The sequence below is a fragment of the Equus przewalskii genome, chromosome 29, assembly GCF_037783145.1.
Source record: "Equus przewalskii isolate Varuska chromosome 29, EquPr2, whole genome shotgun sequence".
In the NCBI taxonomy this organism is placed as follows: Eukaryota; Metazoa; Chordata; class Mammalia; order Perissodactyla; family Equidae; genus Equus; species Equus przewalskii.
In genome coordinates, this window is record NC_091859.1 from 8,390,395 (window position 1) to 8,412,859 (window position 22,465).

The window sequence follows — 22,465 nt, forward strand, 5'->3', positions numbered from 1 at the left end:
TAATATTTGACTATATCTATCAACATTTTATGAAAAACAACCCAAACCCTTGGAATATGAAAAAGTAGATGGCACTGTCTTTTCAGTTGCATTATTTGGGTTCATTTTGCCTCTTCCGACCTTATTAGCTTCACTTCCATCTATGCCTGCCCTGAACATCTGCAGATGTTCCTAAGAGCCCTGTCACCTGTGGGTCACAGTCAGGTGAACATGTGCTCAAGTACCAGTGCTCTATCAGTGTGAGAGGAGGATAATCTCAAAATTTGCAGTGTGGAGGAAGGGAGAGCATTGGAAAATGCAGCAACAGTCAAATCAATTCCTGGAAAATAAACTAAAAAATATGAGCACTTATTATACACCAGCATGGTACTACGTGCTTGAGTTACTGTGTTGAATCGCCCCCCGCAACCCTTCCCCCAGTACCAAGAATGTAGGTTAAAGCTCAGAGGCGTTCACAGCTCATTACTGAAGGTGAGATTTGACCCAGGTCTCTAACGCTAAAACTAATATGATACTCTCCTGCTTCCCATAAACACCATCCTAAGAAGCTTCAGAAACAGATGAGAAATGGCTTCATTTCTTAAAATGATAGCACATTATTTTATATTTGTGGCAGCTTCTTAGATTGCTGCTTAGATTTAGGTTATGTCCTTATCATTGTCACTGTCTTCATTCCTATCATCATCGTTGTTAACATCATTGCATTGAATGCTTGTTCTTTGTCAGGCACTTTACTAAGCATTCTCTATGCTCATGTAATTCTCGATGACAATCTTTATTCTATCAATCATGAGACGTATATTTTTTACAAATGAAGAAACTGAGGCTTGGGGGAATTTCAGTAGCTTATACAAGATGACAGAGATTTGAGAACCCACATTTTCCTGACATGAAATTCTGTCCTTATGGTCCCTACGGTAGAAAGGCCACTATGTTATAGGAAGGACTGACTACCCATTCTTGGCTCTGTGACTTTGAACAAATCGTTATTCCATTTGGACCTCAAGTTCTCCATTTCTGCTCCAGCTGTAAAAACACTTTCTATATTTTAGGAAGTTGTTGCTTTGGGTATGTTTTCCCAGACAAGGCTGGTACCTTTCGCTTCCACTTTTTATTTTCACTGTTGTCTTCTACTGTATGTTAATAATTTTTGGTCTTTTTGTACCTCCCTTCTTTTGCAAGTCATCTCAAATCCATTTGGAAGTAGATGGGATATTAATAAATCTAAAAAATAGAGCTAAAATATATTATGCAAATTTCAGAGAATAAATTAATTCTAGTTGATAGGGAATATGCATCACAGAAAAATAGAATTAAAAAGCTTGTGAACTAGTGATGTAGGCTTAAATCTACCACTGAGCTGAATTCTAATAAACCTAAATCAATATGTAAGTTGGGACAAAAAAAACACAGAAAATTTGAATTTTAGAGATGAAATTATTCTGATAAATTGTTAATGTTACATTTCTTCAAGTTAAGAAAAGCAGTGCAACATTTCAATTTGAAATATAAATTAGAAATAGAGACAAGTTACTGACTTGAAAAATAAGTTTCCAGAACCTTCTCAGATAAAATGTATAAAGGGAAAAGGAGTTTGTGAACTTAAGGAAGGGGCATAGCTATATCTCTTACTCTATGCAGTGCATACAATTATAAGTTAAAAATCCCAATTGTAATAACTTCACACTGAATTATGCTGTGAGAGAAATAAATGTGAAAATCCTTAGTTCACATAATTTTATTGTGTAAAGAGGCTTTCTAGAGATTCAGGAGAAATAGTATGCACAAGATCACATAGTGCTAAAACTGACTAGAAAAACCTTGGTATTCTATCTCTCTTCCATCATGTGACAGTCAAGGTTATCAGTGCAGTGTAGATAACATAATGGTAGAAAAAGTACTTTTTTAAAGATATGGTTACTGTGTCTTATTTTGTTGCCCTAGATCCAGACCCACCATCAAATTTGCTGATTTTTGGGCAGGAAGAAAACACAATATATTTATCTTGGAAACTCCCACAAGGAGGCTTTGAAAAGTTTCAGGTAAAGAATAGCACTGCTATCATACAACCTTGATGTTTATTGAGGTCTTTGTTTCACTCATTCTTTTTGTCTTTCATTTTACTTTAATGGTTTTAGAAATTATGGTACCAATCCTTTAATGTAAGATTTTCCTCCAAAGCAGTTTTTCTATTTACTGCTTTAAAAGTACAAAATTGTCATGGAAAGTGTTCGAACTTGAGTAAGAGCTGATACTTGACTTTAAATGAATTTGCATTTTCAATAGAAATAGATATTTGCATACATAGTACAAAAAAGTGAATAAAGGAATGATGGTGTTGGAGGATAATGCTTCTGTGACAGCACTGGCTAGAACAAAGATTCCGGAAGTTAAAACTGGGTGATATATCACAGCTTCCCTTTCAACCTCGTCCTAGAGATTTAGTTAAGAGTGGAGACCTGTAGCTCAGAGAGTAGGAGAGTAAGATATACAGGAGCCACTTTTCAACCGTGTCTGTAAGGTAAATGTGAACACTTTCATCACTTTTTGTTGTTCCTATAACCTGGCATCAGGTGAGGACATTATACACCCTACATCCTACATTGTATGGTTGGCAAAGAGAATAAGTTTCCAGGGACAACACGATTTTTCTGTATTCTATAGGGGCAAGTAACTTTTCTATACTTTCATAGTGGTAGGAGATGGTAATTTTCAGTTATAAATAACAGAAAACAACCTGAAAAAAAAGTTCAAGCAATAAAAAAAAATTTATTGGGTCAGTACTAGAGTGCCTCACGGAGACCAAGGAAAAGATTATAACTGGGTGTTGGGGAGAACTGGAATCAGATATTTCAGGTCCTTGAAAATCTAGGAATTATTTTCATACTTCTTTTTGCTCATCTGCCTTAGTATTTTTTTTGCTTTTCTTCTGATGATCAACTTTCTTTCCTAAGCAATCCATGTGGTGAGTGGAAGAATGCATACACAACTTTCGAGTACAAATGGTGCAGTATCAGCCACAGAGAAAGACAGATTCTCCCTAAATTCCCAAGGAAGAAACTGTGGTTATCCAAGTTGGATTAGACATCCAGTCCAGTTCCAGTCAACTGTGGTTGCAGGTTCCATGTCATGTAAAAATGGTGGCCACAGATCTGTGGGCAATGGGGATTATAAAAAGAGTCATTAGAGTTTGGACAGACACAAAAAAGGTGGTTCCTGTAAATAAAAAGTTATATGAAGTTTAATAATTTATAGAATTGATGTAGTCTAAAAGGAACCAGAGCAATAAAATTATCAAACACTTGAAATGAACTAAATAGTAAGTCTGGGTTTTATATTTGAGTGTGAATTTCTTAACAATTAAGGTCAGTAAGAGAAACAAGATAATACTCATTATATGACAGACATAAAAAGAATCCACATTTGTTTATAATACCCAGTATTAAAGACAAAGAAGGATGTGGTGGGCAGAATAATGGCCTTCCAGAGATTCGCTACCCAATTTCCAGAGCATGGAATACATTAAATTACATGGCAAAGGGGAATTAAGGTAGCAAATGGAATTAAGTTTGCTAATTAGCAGGTTTTAAATAGGGAGGTTATAATTTGTCTGGGTGGGTACAATGTAGTCACAAAGAGCCTTAAATGTAGAAGGGGGAGGCAGAAGAGGAAGTGTCAGAGTGATGCCATGGGACAAAGATGGAAGGGGGTCATAAGCCAAAGAATGTGAGCAGCATCTAGAAGCCAGGAAAGGTGTTTTTTTTTTGTACGGGTAGGATGTTGAAATATTATTGTCAAAGTTTTCTGATTAACTTATTAAAAGTATAGATCTTAGGAATCTAGATAAATGAAAAGGTAAACACTTTGCATATATTTCTGATAATATTAGTATTCTAGGCCAGGTCTTGACCACAGTTTGATAGTAGTCAATTAATGGTTGAGTTCTTCAGCAAGTGACTGTTGAAGAGATGGTCTACACTGCTGTATAAAGTCAGAGCAATTTGACTAAGATATGATTTTTAGGGGAAACAAATTATCATTCTGTTTTCTCTTGAGACTAAACTATCCTTCTACCTAAAATCAACCCCCATTATAAAATTTCCTCTGTCTGCTTGAACAAGCATGTACGCCATCAGGACTACCAATGTTTTACAGTTTCCATGGGTTTAAACAATGATAGCTATAGCATCACTGAGTACACTGTTATGCATACATTAAATATACTGCATAATTATTATATAGTATTGTGTATATATAGAAATTCTATATTAAAATAATGTGGTAAGCCTTCCTTCTGGTTTGTGCAGTTAGAGTATTTTTAAACCTATTTAGACTATCACACTTTAGCTTCCATTTGATAGCTTCACAACATAAACAAACTATGTCTATCAATATATCGACATAAGATATTTGCAAATATATGCATATATATGTAAATATATATATACTAATCACTCGTTAGTGATTTTAAGATATATATAACCTAAACTTAAGATAGTGGTATGTATATATATACAATGGAATACTACTCAGCCATAAAAAAGACAGAATCATCCCATTTGCAACAACATGGATGCAACTTGAGGGTATGATGTTAGGTGAAATAAGCCAGGCAGAGAAAGACAAATATTGCATGATTTCCCTCACATGTGGAAGATAACAAATATATGGATGAAGAGAACAGATTAGTCATTACCAGAGGGGAAGGGGTTTAGGTGGTAGGTGAAAGAGATAAAGGGGCACATATGTATGGTGATGGATAAAAATTAGACTACTGGGGGCGAACATGATTAAGTGTATTCAGAAATTGATAAATAATAATGTACACTCAAAATTACACAATGTTATAAACCATTACGATCTCAATAAAATTACTTGAAAAAGAGAAAAAAGATATTTAAATATATATCATTAAATATAATTAATATATTATAATTTTAATATTATTAATGTACTATAAACATATACAGAGAGATACCATTGAGGATCTATATTTAATGCTTGTATAAAGGCTTCTAGGACTCCCTACTTCCTATTTAATAATATACATACTGCTTAGTGTGATCTTCATAGCCAGACAAAGAATAACTCCAACAGCCTCTCTTATCTTCTATTTTTCTCATACCCCATGTTTCAACTAAGCTGTATTGCCTACCCTTATCCATATATTTTATGTTTTCTCAACTCTATTCTCTGGTCATGTTGCTCTTTCAACCAGAATACTTCCTCTGCCATGTTTTTCTCGGACAATTCTTCTAGATCCTGCTTAGGTATCACTCCCTCCATGAAAGCTCCCTTGAACACCATGTATCAATCTCCCGTACTAGAAATTAATTTTAGGGTTGTTCTTGACTCGTCTCTTTCCTTCATGTTCTTATGTGCTTGTTCACTGAATCCTGATGATTCTAACTTAGAATTCTTGTGCAAATCCTTCCTTTCCTTCCCATCTCCGTTTTCTCTGCCTCAGTTCAGTCCCTCGCTGTTTGCTGGCCCCTCTTACCCCCAGGGTCAAGCTGAGCTTTGGAGCAGCCCTTATAAATCTGTTGAACTATCATCTCATTATGTTTCCTATGCTCATCTTAAATTCCAGGCCCATATGGTAAATACATTAGACATCTTACTCTTTCTTTCTTTGATAGTACACACCCCTTTGAGATTCATCCCTGCAGTATTTTTTCTCTCTGAAATGTTCATTTATGCATTTTCCAATCTCACCATTTTTTTGAGGTTGGCTTCCCAAGCTATTTCTAAAAGTAGTTATGTACTGTCTTTATCAAACATAAAAAATGGAATTAGCTTCTTTATTACAATGCTTTAATTATCTATAGTTTCAGATTAGAAGAAATAAGATGAAAGGGAGAGTTGATGAGGGTGTTATATAGGCCTTCAAGAATGAGTTGAAAGATTCCTAGAGCAGAAACAATTTCATTGTCAACAAATTCAACAGTCAATATTCAAAAAATTCATTCCTTAATCCACAAGTTCTTGTCTTCATGGTGCTTATATTCCAGAAGAACTGCAGATATGAGAAAGGTGTTCACTAGAGCAACAGCTCAAAAAATACTGTAGGAGGTAAGATCAGGTTTCCAAAACTGTCTAAAACCAAAAGGAAGGAGAGTGCTACGTGTTAAAGGTCTGCTTGATTAGCCAAGGCAAATTTCAAGAGGAACTGTCTTAAACAAATAAAATCTTCAGTCACCAAGTATTGTCAATGCTACTGCTGCGATATAAATTCCGCTTGGCTTTTAAAGGGTCCTCAGAAAACTAAACCATCTAAAAACTCTCTACCACTGTGAAATGGTCGAGTCTGTGTGGCGTGGAAGGTCGTTAAAGTCTACGTCATAGAGAACACAACACAAGTATCTTATGTTTCTCATGAGATTAGTGGACATCAACTTCAATCAATTTTGTTACCTTTTTTCCAGAAGAATTAAGCTCTTAGTGATATACTTGTGCAAAATATTCTGGTAGTAAATTTCATAATATGATTCCTTATTTTGTTTTGTCCAGCATTCTGAGAGTTCAAAAGATATGGAATATTTATTAGTATGGACAAAATGTGAAATTCATTTAAACATTGAATATTTGCTCTAGTTAGTAATCCTCTGAAACTATTAGATTGCTGGCTTTCTTCTCGTGAGCACTTGGAGTGCAAAAAGATTTATATCCTTTAAAAGAATCTCAGAACTGTAAGGGAACTGAGGATATAATCTCTTCCAACCATGAAACTAAACATTGACTTGCATATTTAAGACCTAAAAGAATTCAGTGTGAACTTAGAAAAAAATCAAATAGTTGGCATAGAATATCTATGGCAGTTTGCTATTTCCTTTCTTAGACCTTTCAACTATTTTTTTGTGAACTCTCAGTGATATTATAGACCAGTACTGTCCAACAGAAATATAATTTGAATCACAAGGTAGAGATATATGTATAATTTTAAATTTTCTAATATAAACATTAAAAAAGTAAAAAGAAAAAAGTGAAATTATTTTAGTAATGTATTTTATTTACCCCAATACATTAAAAATATTAACATGTAACCACTATAAAAATTACTCTGCTGTGAGCCCTTGTGCCAGTTTTTATGCTCTTTGGTCCTATTTCCTCATTTGTCAATGAAGGTTATTGTTATTCTGTAGAATTGTTGAGAGAATTCAATGAGATCTTATGTTTGGCAAACACTCTGACTTGTAAATTCCATGAGGGCAAGCCTTTTGTCTGCTCTGGTCATTGTTTGGTGCCACTATTGAGACCAGTATCTGACATATAACAATCGTCAAAAAATAGTTTGAGGAGTGAATGATTTAATTATTAGTTTTCATGGTTGACATTTCACAATCAAGGAAGCTTAATTTTAACATGAATCTCTCTTTAGCCTCTCTCTTGCCACACAGCGATCAGAATGCCCTTTCTTAAAAGTAAAATAAAATATATAATTTTTGTGCTTAAAATATTCCTTACCATTGCTTACAAGGCTCTCGCCTTCTCTCATGACCCCACCTCTGCTCCTCCCAGTCTTTCCTGTCTCAGGAAAGGACACTGTCCTGAAATCACTTGCTCAGTTATCTTCCATTCTTCCCATTCCCTCATCCCTCGATCCACCAGCTGGTCTGCCACTTCTACCTCTAAACAGATGCTCAGTGTGTCCACTTCTCTTCATCTCCACTGCGCCGCTCTTGTCTAGTCACTATCATTTCTTACTGAGATCAGCAGCCTACATGACAGATGATAGCCTCTCACCTCCTAACTGGTCTCTCTCTCCCTTCTTGATATCCTTGCAATCCACTTTCCACGTAATAGCCAGAGAGAGAGACAGAGAGAGGGAGAGACAGAGAGGGAGAGGCAAAGGGAGAGCGAGCTGTTAAAAACTGTTTCTCATTGGTTTAACACCCTCCATAGCTGTTAGATTTCCATTACTCTTCAAATAAAATCTAAATTCCTTGCCATGGTCTTCATGACCTCATCTGAGTGGACCTTCTTCTGACTATCCTTCCTGCTTGGTTACTATGTGGCAACCATATTTGGCTCTCTTTCTGTTCCTCAAGCATGCCAAGCACATCCCCAGTACAAGGTTTTTGCGCTTGACATTCATTTTGTATAGATATCTTGCCGCCAGTTTTGGTTGACTTTTCCCTATTACTGAGTTCTCAGCTCCTCATCTCCTTCCCTAATTACCTAATCTAAATAAAATTGCTTTTCCTATTCACTCTATGATGTAGCTGATTTATCTTGTTCATTTATTTATTGAGTTGCTCATTGTTAGGTGCCACCACTAGAATTTAAGTCCCCTACAATTAGAAGCCTTTTTTGTCTTATTCACTCTAGTATTCCTAGTACCTAGAATAATGCTTGCCCTGTAATGGATGCTCAATAAAGATTTGATGAATAAATAAAACTTTACATACTTGTGTTCCCATATATGATTGGGATGATTATGGGGGGAAGATATCAAAACTGAGTATAGTTATCAGGAAAGGATGGAACTTGAGATGAACTTTCAGGAGTGGCCAGGATTCAGACTCATGCAAAAGAGGAGAGGATATTCTACACTAGCAAGTTCACAAAGTCAGGAATGGGCATTCTATTTGTCATTGGTAAATGTCATTCAATGATAGGGGGATCTTGAATAATAAATCATTCATGAAAAATTCTATCCTTTCTAGAATGATCCAATTCATTCCTATATTCAGTGTAGGTATTCTCTAGTGAAAATCTTAAGCACTTTTAATGTTAGTTGTAAAAGATCCACATTTTTTACCCTGTGTTGTCTGTCCTAATTCACATATTTCAAGGCAAATACTCAAAGAAATGATCTTTCCTTGGAGTTAACTGAGGCCAAAAAATTATCTTTTATCAGATAAAATATGTAACTGTAGAACTACTTTTTCCTATATTTATATGAACACATTTTTTCAGAGATTTAAATTATGTATCTGTTATTAAGTGAAAGTTATTTTAAGAAATCATGTTAATCTTTAGGATTCAGGTTATTTTTATTAACTGTATTATATCACTAATGGTTATCCTAGTCTTTCTCAACCAGTTAGATTATTTGTTAAATTTTAATGAATTAAGCAACAGTATCCTGGTTGCTTAGCAAAGTGTACTTGCATAATTGGGATCATTTTCCCAATCATTTAAAATTAATCATCCAAGATCTTCAACCGATGCTTTAAAAGTAGAAATAAAGCATGAATTATGATTTCTTCTATTGTTTTCCATTACACATGTGTAGTCCACATACTTTGGAAACAAACAAACCTCCATTTTTCAAATTGTATTTAAAAAAATTTACATATTTTCATCAATAGATCACCATAGACAATTTCTTTTTCTTCTAACCCTTCATTAGTGCCTTAATACGACTATTTGTATGTCTGAATTTAGCACTCCATTAAGATTATATTCTTCTGCTATTATGTGGTACTCTCTTCTACCATCCTTTTTCATACCAGAAGTTCTCAGCATTCTACTCACTCCTCCTATCTTTCTATATGCCAGACAAGCAAGGTAATTGTCAGTGACACCTTATAAATCAACAACAATGATATACTTCCAGACCTTATGATTACCTTCCTTCAGTAACAAAACACTCTTCCCACAAGGCAGTGGTAAACATGTCTGCCTAGGAAATTTATTTCTCTGACTCCTACCACATAACAATCGTTTTTTAAAGCATAATAATGTGTAGGTAATTTATGAAATTAATGTGATTACTTTCATGTAAGTATCTTTTTTTGTGTGTTTTACAAACATGAAATATGGAGTGAAGAAGAGTAAAGACTGTTATAAGTAGCCTTTAATGAATAAAAAAATCTCCATGGTATTGGAACTATCAGATTAATCCATTGAAAATTTATAAAGGTAATGCCAATTCTTAAAGTTTTACTGAATCATTGATTGGCCCAAGTTATGATGAAAGATGGACTGGCATGGAGTGTGACATTTATCATTCATTCATTTAACAAAAAAATGGAGTGCCTTCTCTCTTCTAGGTATCTGTTTTCGTTGTTCTCTCTCTTGCTATTTTTTTCTCCTCCTGTAACTAGCACTCACAGGCTTTGGATGACGTCTGGTTTAACAGTCCTCCAAATACTGGCTCTCTCCTGAGGCACATATGTGAGTTCTCTGGAGGGCCCACTGTCCACTGCCCACTTCCTTGACAAGACAGACTCAGTTCTGACTCAGCCTTTTCCAACTCTTCTCAACTCTTCCCTCTGGCATTATATGCAACTGCTTTGTGCTCCTGGGGTCTGTTTGGACAGAGGCCAGCCCTCTTGGCTCTTGGCTAGGGGTACTGTTAAGATGGCTCAGGCCTGACCACTCTCTGTGGTCATACTTGACCCATGGGAGACTGTGGCATCTTTGTCAGGGCAAAGGTGGGTGTAGAAATTGCTCCACAACTCTTTTATTTGGTCTGCTTTATCTTTCCTATTTCCTTTTTCTCTGATCAACCAGGAGGATGAGCAGGAAGTCTGCTGCCTAAGTATATGTCCGACTGGGAGGTGTCATTCTCTTTAGCAGCACCCTCAATTTCTGGTAGTGATGCACATGGGGCCTTCCTCATTTAGCTGGAGTGTAGGATGTGCAGAAGCACCCTATTTCCGATCACTTGGGAAGCCAGGAAAAAGCCATGGTATTCTCCATGAGGTCAGAAACTTGGGATGGCAGTGATTCCTGCTTTCTCCTCCTCTATCTTCTGCTTATGTGGAGTTGGGAGAGTGGATATGCAATTTTACATAATATTTTTTGTTTTCAGGTGACCAACAGGAAAAGTTCCACTCATTATGTAGTATATCTATTATAAACATATACATATATAAATCAGAATATATATATGCATATATACATACATACATGTATGTATATATACACACATATATATACAAATGAAATTTTAAAACTGTTTGAGACTTTTGGTCTTTTACAGCATAAACTTCTGAGTTAGTCCACTATGTTTATTACTGCGTGAACTTCATTAAGTTATTCAGCCCAAATTAGCCCCAAATTACTCCTTGGTGAAGACAGGAAAGGTCACTCCCCCTACAGTGCAGTATTCATTTATGTGAATGTGACTAGTACAGAGTTGGTGCTAAGTAAATCCTTTTTAAATCATGAAAAACATAAATTTATCTTTGTCTTTCTCTAGATATCCTATTGTATGACATCTAGAAGGGAAAAACTATTTAAAGTAATTGTTTATGGCAACAAAGCCAAAATAAAGAACTTGACTCCGGGTGTGGACTACACGTTTCATGTGGAGACAGTTAGAGGCAAAGATTACAGTGTATCTGTAATGAAAAAAGTGACTACAAGTAAGGAAATATCATAAATAAAATCTTTGCTTTATAGTTCTGTAAGATTTGAACTTTTGGCTCAACACAATTAAAGCTATTTTAGAACATAAAGTCTGATAATTAAGGAATAATGATCATAAGAATACGATTAAGAGAACTCTCAAAAAACATGAACTTTAAAAGAAAGCCTTTGTATGTCTAAATGTGTTGGGAACTAAAGAGTTATTTAATAATCTGAAGCCAACATGTGTAATGTATATATGTATGCATGTATTTTCCACATATGTGACATATATGATATGTATATATGTACAGGTATCATATAAATGCATACATATATCATATATATACACACAGACGTGATATATAATATGATGTAATGATAAACACAATCCATTTTCTATGAAATCGGGGTTTGTTAAACAGAGAACTTCGATCTTCTTTTCCCTGATGTTTGTAAATTCATTGTAAATCAGTTTCATAGTGTTTGAGGTGGAGTGGAGTAATAGTATTTGTTACCAATGATTCTTGTGAAAATTTGTGAGATCTACAGGATCCCCTCTCAGTGGAGACCAAATGATAATGAAAGAAACAACGTTACCTCCATTGAGTGGATTAAAAATGTGGCAATATAGGAATGCTAAAAAGTTTGATGTAACCAGAAGAACCACATTTGAAAGTGCTTTTACTTCTGTCCCTCACTCCGTCTCTAACTTATTTGTTTTATTTCATCTTCATTTGACATCTGCTAGGGGGTAGCTAACAAACCCGTGATTATATCATAGAAGGATACTTCTGATTATGATCACTCAGGAGGCACGAGTCTCAATGAATGACTATTGGGAGTGATTAATGACTAATTGAGGAAAGATAATTGGGAATTAGGCAGGATATTATTCTGCCATTTATATTAAAACGCATATCTAATATCCTATTTCTCTGTTTGCAGAGCTAAGCATGTAGGGTGCTATACATGAATACATTCAAGGATTATTACACGGATGTTTAGATTATATTATTCATGTTTGCTTTATTTTTACATATATATGTGTAATTTTTATTTACATATAATTTCTTTTTTCAACAGAACCATCTAGGATATGTGGCTTAACGTTAAAAGCTGTGAATACTTCTTCTGCATATTTAATGTGGAATCCAACAGAGACCAACTTCACTCATTACAAGATTTATATATCAAACAGAACATTTGCAAAAGAATATCTTATTTGGGGAATGATGACTGAGTACACAGTTACAGATCTGACTCCTGGTGGGATATATAACGTCACTGTACACAGAGTGAGAGGCAGTGTTGAAGGATCTGGCACATTTATCAGAGTTGTGGCAGGTATACACATTCTTTCTGATATTTCAAAATTTATATTTATATTGCATATTGTTCAGTTCAAAATAAAATTTCAATGCATTTCCTTGAAATTTGAAAATTTACAGTCTATAGACTTATTTCAGAGGGTAAAAATACTCATTTTACTGGGATATTCTGGGGATTTTTGAGATAACACATGTAAAATGTAAATTGGATAAAACAGTATCTGGCACACCGTCAGTACTCAATAAATGTAGCTAATATTATACTTGGTTTCACATCAAATTAGAGGTCCAGGCTGTGAAATTAGATGAGTGATTGAGGGGATCATCTCTTCTCCTAAAAACTTTGTCTTTGGTCTCCTACTACATGCTATACACATGAAAAAGACATAGTCTTAGAATGTGTGGAGAGTAATAAAGAATAGAGGCATAGAAGCACATATAGTTTAAGTCAAATTCATAGAGGAAGCAATGGAAATATATTCAAACTTATTGTGGTTGCACAGAAAAGGGAATGACCAGCTCCATAGCAGGGATGGAGAAGGTTCTTTGAGGTGGGAAATGTCTGTAAAAGGATAAGGAGTTTCCTAATCAGACTAGAATGATGTAGTGTGTGTGGAAAGGAGGATTGACAGGGAGAGGGAACAATTTATGCAAAATTATAGAGGTGTATTTTTGGAATCGTAAGCAATTCAATATTGCAAGATCTTGTTGTTATTATATAAGAGGAGAACAAAATCCTATCCTGAATAATTTAAAGCATCACTTTTAAATCCAAATGAAGCTGTGAAACCTATTAATATTTGAAATTTTTCAAAGAAAACAAGATTGCAGCAATAACTCATGAGATGACTTTTAAATGATCTTTAAGTCTGTGGATTTGACAGACAACTCAGACATATGATGATAACTCTGTCTATGGACATTTGTGATATGTATCACATACTGTTATTAGTTTCTTATTGTTGCTGTAACAAATTGCTACAAGTTTAGTGGCTTAAAACAACAAAGATTTATTATGCCATAATTTTGTAAGTCACAAGTCCAATGTAGATTTCACCAGGCTAAAATGAAGGTATTTAGAGATCTGTATTCCTTTCTCTAAATTCTGGGGGAAAATCCAATCCTTTTCTCATTCAGATCATTTGCAGAATTCTGTTCCTTGTGGTTGTAGGACTGAGGTAACCATTTCTTTTCTGGCTGTCAGCTGAGGGCTGTTCCCAGCTCTAGAGGATGCCTCATTCCTTGGCTTGTGATCCTCTTCCTCCATCTTTAAAGCCAACAAATGAGGACCGAGTAGCACCCATGCTTCCGATCCTCCTGCCTTTTTTCCCCGATCACATCTCTTCTGTCTTTCTCTTCAACTTTTAAGGGCCTGTGTGATTAGATTGGGCCACTTGGATAATCTAGGTTGACCTCTCTGTTTTTATGTTCATAATCTTAATTCTATCTACAAACTCCATTTTGCCATGTACTGTAATATTTAGCATTTAGGCATCTTTGTCACCATTATTCTACATGTCATACACACTATTATTCTCCTAAATGTGATATTCATGTGATAATGCAAAACAAGAAATGAGTTTAGAATTTATACATCAGCTTTACTCCTGGATTTGACACTTATTAGGTGAGTACTATTAAGCAAGTTGCCTAGTATCTTTGACCATCAAGTTTCAGTGAAATTTGAATTAGATGATCTCTGAGATTGCTTATGGCTCTTAAGCACTCTGTTACATCTTGTATCTTTTTATATTATTTATGTATAGATATCACACATCTTTAAATTTTCTTTAAAAAGCACATATGTTAAATGATGTATTGAATGTCATTTTCTTTGGAGTGTTATGATAAGTAAAATATACAATCAAACACATTAAAATTGGACCCACTCTAGAAGTTTTAGTCTGTGGCAGGGTTTCTTACTCTCAGTACTATTGATATTTTGAGCTGGGTGATTCTCCTTTGTGATGCTCTGTCCTGTGCATTGTAGGATGTTTAGCAGCATCCCTGACCTGTACCCACTAGATATCAGTAGGATCCTCTTTATCATGACAATCTTTTTTTCCTAGAAGTCCTCCAAGTCTAGAAATTGCCAAACTTGGCAAAATCACAACTGGTCTATGGTAAGCATTGATATATGCGGTTGGATAGAAATATCGAATAGACCATTGAGCAAAGACTGAGAAAAGTTGCGATAAATAAAATGTTTTGCTTATATACAGGTAAAGGAGATAGTGCAATTAGTGTGAGTGACAGGATTGGCTCACTTAGAATTTGGTCAGAGAAAAAAGTGACCAAGGTAATGTCAATATCAGAAAAGTTTCATGAAAATCTGGAGATTTTAATTAAAAAAGAGAGTACTTTGTGAAATAGTAGGAGCTTGATGTTCTGGTTGTATAGCATGGTTTAGGTGATGGTTTGAAAGATTACAGTAGGTAATGGAAGTCACTGTTAGAGGACAGCAGTAATTTTGGAGGGGAGTTGATAAGAGGAAATGGGGAAGGATGGTAATCTAGGTTTCCGGATCAGAAATAGATCTTGCTGCCCTACTTTGTAGAAAGAAGAGAGTGGTGATAATGGAACAACGCTGGCAGAGGACTGAGTGGATATGAGGAAGGGACTAAAGCTAAGAAATGAAAAAGCAGTAACATGATGGTTTTACTAAGAGATGACCATGATTTATAGAGAAAGATAGCAGAAGTAACAATAGCTATTAATCACAGCTTACATTTACCAAGCTCTTACCATGTTCAAGCCCCTCTTCTACACACTTTACATGTATTAACTTACTTTATTCTCACAACAATGTGAGGGGTAGGAGTATTATTATCCCCATATAGATGAGGCCACTGAGGTATGGAAAGGTTAAGGGTTTTGCCTAAAGTCTTATTTATGTGGCAGAGCCAGGATTTGAATCCAGTAACCCAGTTCCGGGGCCTGTGACACTACCTGTACTAAAAATTGATTTTAGACCCTTGTGGTGCCCAGTATGATGCTTATTTATCAGAGGATGTTTATTTTATTTATAATTTATGCCTAGCCCATTTCCAAAATATGAGGAAGCTATAGGCATTTGAGAAATACATATTGCCTTGCCATGGGACATAGCGAGATGGAGTCTCTTGAAATTAAATTGGTGGTCACTTCAACTGATAATCTCAGACTTGAAAGGAAAATTATAGATCATGCTATTTAGTGCTTAAATCCTCTCTAAAATGTTAATTAATTCACGTGGGATTTTTCGATCTGCTGTTATTTGTAAGCCACTTTGTAAAGGTTAGAGGGGGGCCTTTCTCCTAGGAATTGAAAATGAGCACTGAAGCTGTTGTTCTTGGATCTAAATCCTGGCTCTGCCACTCATCTGTTAGCTTTGAGTCCTTGGTGAAGCTACCTAAATTCTTTGTTCCTCAGTTTTCTTTTCTTTTTTGCTGAGGATGATTCACCCTGAGCTAATATCTGTTGCCAATCTTCCTTTTTTTGGTTGAGGAAGATTGTCCCTGAGCTAACATCCATGCCAATCTTCCTCCATTTTTTGCATGTGGCATGCCACCACAGCATGCCCTGACAGGTGGTGTGAGGGTCCACACCAGGGATCTGAACCCTTGAGCCCCAGACCACTGAAGCAGAGCACGTGAGTTTTCTCATTTTTAAACAGCAATAATAATAGTATCTCCTTATGAATTTTTACAACTGTTAAATAAAACACTGTGTGAAAGTGCTTAGCACAGTGCACAGTGTATCATAAACTGGGTAAGAATTATTTTTTATTATTTTACATGTCTTATGCATGAATATCTCATCAGCCATAGCCTGTATTATACCCAATGTATGATTTAATCATGGAAATATTTAAATGTGGTACACAAAGCTTATCATATATAGTGTTGGTACATAGGAAGTATAAATAAAAGCAAATAATAATGCCGATGAAACTTTTTGAGTCTTTGTATTTTATTTAAAAATATCTGTCAATTGTAAGCTTTTGTTTTTTGCTATCATTTGGATAGACTTGTGCAACTGTTTTGTGCATGTTCTGAGATAGGTAGCATTTTGGCCTCACTTTGAATACACTCTTTAAGAGTCAGAATCTACTGAGGAGCTCGCTATGTAGCTGGCTTTCCCATTTTGAATCTCCTCTTACTCTCTTTCTCAAAGGTTAATGTGCTAGTAGTTCATACCAGAATTTTTCTTTTGAGGTCCTCCTGACTCTTTTGAGCCATTTTCCTTTATAGATGTGGGTCATGGGATCATATGTCTGTTTTTTCTCAGCTTCTCAAAATGCAGTTTAGGTAAATTTACTGAACAGCCAAGGGGAACAGTTGGGAGATGCTCCAGCCCCGCACTGTCCAATATGTAGGGATTAGTGACATGTGACTATCGAGCCTTGACAGGTGGCTGGTCCCAATTCAGATGCGCTGTAAGTGTGAAAGGCACGTGCAATTTCAAAGATGTAGGATGAAAAAAAAGTACCTCATTAATAATTTTATATTGATTAATGCGAAATGATGTTTTTGATATGTTTGCTTAAATAAAATACATTATTAAAATTAATTTTATTTTTAATTTATTTTCTTCATGTGGCTCACCTTTTAATTTTATTGGACAGTCCTGCTTTAGAGAATTGCAGACACATATTTAGGCATATGTAAGGCTGTGAGATATCCTGCAAAATAGAAAGCTATTAAAATTAAAAAAGAAATTATTTGACAAAGTGGTTTGATCACAAGACATCTATTAAATTCTAAGGATTTAGGGTTCTGAGGATTAACTTTTTACAAATTCTGGTCAAAAGAAAAATCCAGCTAAGCCTATTATTCTTTTTTCTAGCCCTAATTAAATTGAACATAATGTAGTATTTTTTTTTCCTCTCAGAACTCCAAACATATCCACCTCACAATCTGATTTTTATTGGTTTGTAACCATTAGGTTGAGAGTTATATTTTTGCTTCATGTTTTCCGACCTTTTTGGAGTTAAATTCCATGAAGTTCAAGTCATGTATTCATTATAGAGTTTACTTCCAGTTAGTTGAGGCTTCCAACTCATATCCAGGAAGCTGCACTCCTTCACAATGACCAAAGCGTCGCTCCATCTCTACTACCTTTTTCTGAGGGCAAGCCTGCCTCCTCTCTGCCAAGAGTACCACAACATCCTACTGGTTGGCTTCATGTTGCCATTTTGCTTCTCTCCAATTCATATACCATATTCTAGAGTAATTATTTTTAAATGTCATATTGCTTTCCTGCTTAAAATTCTTCAATGCTTTCCATTGCATTTGGGAGGAAAAAAAATCTAAAATCTTTATTGTAGCCTGCGTGATCATCAGACTGTTCTTTCTTACTTGATCCTGAAACCCAGGCTAGCTTTTCTCAGTTACTCTGAGTTCAGTCCATTTCCAGGGCTTCTATCCACTCTGCTTCCAAAGGTCTTTATCAAACTGTCCTGAAGCTTCCAGGCCTTCCCTCTTGATCAGATTGGCAAATTTCCAGACAAATATATTCTTCCTCCTCTTGGTGAGATATACTTCATCCTTAGCCAAGAGTTCTCCGGTGTGTAACCTTAAACCACAGTCTAGGAAACTCTATCCTATCTCCCTCTCAGTCCAGTAAGCAGCCCGTCACTTCTCCTATCTTCATTTTTCTTGCAAAGTCTCATCACAGGTCTTTTTCGAGTTCCTTGTCTAAAACTTCGTGGGTATTAAGTACTTTCTGGGACCCTTGAGGACATAGTATTAGCCTTCATGTAAGTCACCAAGTGCGAGTAGTAGGTGCTTGGACTTTTGTCATATTAGACTTATACCTATACCTATTTTCATGTGAGCTGGTGCGGAGAATCAAGCTCTTTTCTCTCAGGCTTGAGAATGCAGAATGCAGAACGATCCAGGAAACATGCCAGCAGCCATGCACAAGAAAGGAATTCTACCCATCACAAACTGGATATTTCTCGATATTTCACGTTGGGTTTACAGTGTTTTTAAAGAGTTATTTTAAAACTGTGGTACTCACGATATGGACAATTTGGAGATGATGCCAAGAGAATGCTTGTGTCTTTGAGAGTGTCATGTTGGAAATTAATTGATCGATATTAGCTTCGGGTACTAGAGAGAAGGTTATATTATAAGCATTAAAGGAAGTTTTCAAAAGAGATAAAGAAAAACGATTCTAAAACTAATCCCTCTCCCCCTGAAAGTGTACCAAGGGATTGACCCATTGTGTTAAGATTTCCATTTTATGCGATGTGCCCTGTCACTTTTTTGGGAAATGTACATTTTATTTTTTCTATATATCCACTTTCAAACCATCCTTGGTGGTGGTGGTGGGGGAGGTGTTTAAAATGATAAATGGAGTTGAGTGATTAGTTCCAGAGTCCCTTGTTTTGGAAATAGTGTTAGATCGGGTCTGGATCAGGTCTGTTTTTCACATGCTTGGCTGTGTAATCTCTCTCCCGCCCCCTATATTGTTTGCCTGGAATCTGCACCAAAGATAAGGCAGAGCGCAAACCTGACTCACTGGCAAACAACCACAAGAACTTTATGTAGAAAACTCCCTTCATGGAGGTACAGGCAGCGTAAACAAAACTGGAAATAGTGGAAGCAAAGGTAGAAAAATATGGTTGAAATGGCTAGGACAATTAGTACTTATTATTTAAAAACTATCATATTTCTTTTCCAATATGAAAACTTAACTTATCTTCTCTTTTAAAGAAACACCTAACTAAATATTCATCAGAAATGCACACCCTTTAAAATATTTGGCACATTTTGGTTATAGTTTTTCCCAATTATCTTCCGTTTGGGAAGTATCCAGGTAAATCATTGCATAATTAGTTTGTACTTTGCTTTAAATTGATTCAATTTTTCAATTAGAGCATAAGCTTCAAAGAACAATCTGGTCGACCAACAGATTTTAATAGATAGGGAATATCCCATAAATAAATACATAAATTAATATTTCTGGTAATTAAATTTAAAAACTAGATATTGTTAAGGATATATGTTCCTAATACCTACGTATAGCTAGAGATAATTTAAAGGACTCAATGCTTTCCAACATGTGGTTATTTTAAAACCTGGCTCTTGGACTATCAATTTTCATTTTTTCTTTGAAGATTTAGGAGAATAACTCCATTTTAAACCTCTATTTTTCAATATCAGAACCGGAAAAACCCGAGAAAGTTAAAGTCTTCAATATTTCTGCACATTCCTTTTCTCTGCGCTGGAGCCTGCCCTCCGGCCATGTGGAAAGGTTTCATGTGGATCTTGTTCCTGACAGTGGCTTTGTTACTATCAGAGATCTTGGAGGTGGAGAATATCAGGTATAGTTTTCACGATCATACTTGCTGAGCCGACTTGTATTTATATTTGGTCCTAACAGGAAAGTTCTCTAAAAAACTCATCCACCATGAAAACTTACTCCTTTGAGAATTTTTAAAAGCATAACATGAAGACAAAAACGTTGATGCCGAATTGATGAGTGTAAGTTTCAGCATGGGTGGACTGTTACCTTAGCAACGTCTGTGCTTTTTTTTTCAAAGTCTACCCTGAACCTACAGCCAGCCATCCAAGGGTTCATGAATAGTTTAACAAAGAAAGGGCAGAGCTATTGAGTAATCTAGGCTCATTAATTGTGTACTTGCCAGGAGGATCTTTCTTTAAATCATTAATGCAGGCAACATTTCTCTCCAGAGCCATCAATGTGATTCCACTGCCTGAAAAATGTAATAAAGATGGATTTTCTTATCATTTTTCTTTTACTTTTTATTGGAACTTCAGATACACAGGTATTTCATACACACTCTTAAAAAACCAGGGCTAAGCAATGGGCTGTAGATTTCCTAAGGCTCTTAAATAGCTGTTTCTTATGACAATGAACTAGGATGGAAGTACTGATTTAGCCTTTGATAACAGTATGTTTTGTAAGTTTTTATTGTGTGTTATTTGGTAAATAGTCGTATAAGAAATTTATATTTTACAGTAATACCGGATGTGTTGTGATATTTTAAACAGTGCGGAGTTGTATAGTGAAGTGTTGCTTTGTTTTTTGATTGTGATAAATTTATTATTTTGGCTTTCCAGAATTTAACACAATTATTGGTTTTTGGTGTTCTAGGTTGATGTTTTCAATGCTGTTCCTGGTACTAGGTACGAAGTAACCATCTCTTCCATTTCTGCTACAACATACAGCTCACCTGTTAGTAGAATAGTGACAACGAACGTGACAAGTGAGTATATGTTTTCAATTATCTTTTTTATGAAGTATTTGGAGCCAATGTAAATCTATTGGATGGGAATACTTGTATTGACAAGATGTGCATTATATGCATGAAAACAGTTGAATAATTAAAGCAAAATGGAAACTTAAGTGATTTCTTTAGACCCTGCATTCTACTGGTTCTCTGGCTTCTTTTTGCTTTCCAAGTGCAAAGATAATTATTCTATATTTGCTTGTCACATGAGTCAGAGTGACTGTCAGTGGTAGTATTTAAATAATACAGAACCATGAAATTAAACTCACTGTACTTGCTCTAGAAGAATTATTCAGTTTGTAAGACTGTTGCTTGTTTTCTTAGTTTTTGTGTGTAAGCCCTGCATCAAGTAAGTTTATTTTAAAAATGACTTGGCATTAAAAGTATATTTGGCATGTAGTATTTACTAGCATTCCATTTTTTACATTCTTATAAAAGAATGTTTTTGGTATTCCCCAAAGCATTTAATCTTTTTTTTCTTTTGGTAGAAAACTCTAGGGAAGATAAACTCACATTTAAAAGTCTTTTAGAACTTCAAAAGTCTACATTTGTAAATATTTTTCTTACATATGATTGTGAAAATATAATAATTATTTGACCTTCTAACAACATGATGTTTTTTAAACAGAACCAGGGCCTCCAGTCTTCCTAGCAGGGGAAAGAGTAGGATCTGCTGGGATCCTTCTCTCTTGGAATACACCACCAAATCCAAGTGGGAGAATTTTATCTTACGTTGTGAAATACAAGGAAGTTTGTCCATGGATGCAAACAGTATATACACAAGTTAGAGCAAAGCCAGACAGTCTGGAAGTCCTTCTTACCAACCTCAATCCTGGAACAACGTATGAAATCAAGGTAATTATTTTGTAAATAATTAGTATTAAAATATTTAATCCATTTTAAAAGTGAAGGAGCTTGTTCCACTGTGTCAAACTTTTGCTCCTGAATGCAGCAAGTGACTGAAGAATGAGCATCTGAGTCATGGCCTCAGAGCCCACCTGGGCTTTTAAAACTTGAGCAAATATCATCTCTTTTCATTTTTATGTATATTTACATAATTTGCCTATTTTAAAAAGCTTTAGTTTAATGACTTTTTAAATGCATAAATCAAGTTTAAATTAAGTAATTTAGGCTTTATAAGTGAAAATATTCTACTTTTTCATGAAATTTAAAGTTAGCTTTGTTATTTTTTTCTTAATCTTGTTGTATTTCCATGTGTCATTGAGATTTTGATAATGGTTCAAAAGCTTCAAAAAAACCAGTTTCTCAAAGAACAATGGATTATGTTCAGTTCCATTCAGCAAATACTTCCTGAGCACCTACATGTCTTTTATGTTTACAAAAATGTTTAGTCCTTAACAATGTTAAATATGCAAAATCTAATGACATCTTATTTAAATACTTTATTAAAAAGAACATATAAAAAGCAGTCCTAAATTAAGTAGACCATATGAAAATGTTTACTTTTAAGAGATTTCTATGATATTTCCAGAGGACAGTAAAGAATACAGGTATCTTCTTGCTCCTCCCTATTTTTAACATGACATCGATATGTTCTTTGAGCCTTGAATATAGAGAAAAAATCTATAAA

General features: G+C 35.2%; 1 protein-coding gene across 3 annotated transcripts in view; it reads left to right on the plus strand.

The window, feature by feature from the left end:
• Nucleotides 1-2,391: 2,391 nt before the first annotated feature.
• Nucleotides 2,392-22,465, plus strand: part of PTPRQ (protein tyrosine phosphatase receptor type Q) — a 206,806-nt gene continuing 186,732 nt past the window's right edge. The window contains exons 1-6 of one of the 3 annotated variants that reach the window (XM_070599139.1): nt 2,392-2,521; nt 11,153-11,318; nt 12,388-12,648; nt 19,784-19,944; nt 20,739-20,850; nt 21,503-21,729. In XM_070599139.1, coding sequence (XP_070455240.1) covers nt 11,165-11,318; nt 12,388-12,648; nt 19,784-19,944; nt 20,739-20,850; nt 21,503-21,729 — 915 coding nt within the window. In that variant the 5' untranslated portion in view covers nt 2,392-2,521; nt 11,153-11,164. Of the gene's footprint in view, nt 2,522-11,152; nt 11,319-12,387; nt 12,649-19,783; nt 19,945-20,355; nt 20,410-20,738; nt 20,851-21,502; nt 21,730-22,465 lie in introns of those variants that run through there. The other 2 variants (XM_070599138.1, XM_070599140.1) reach the window with 2 other exon arrangements.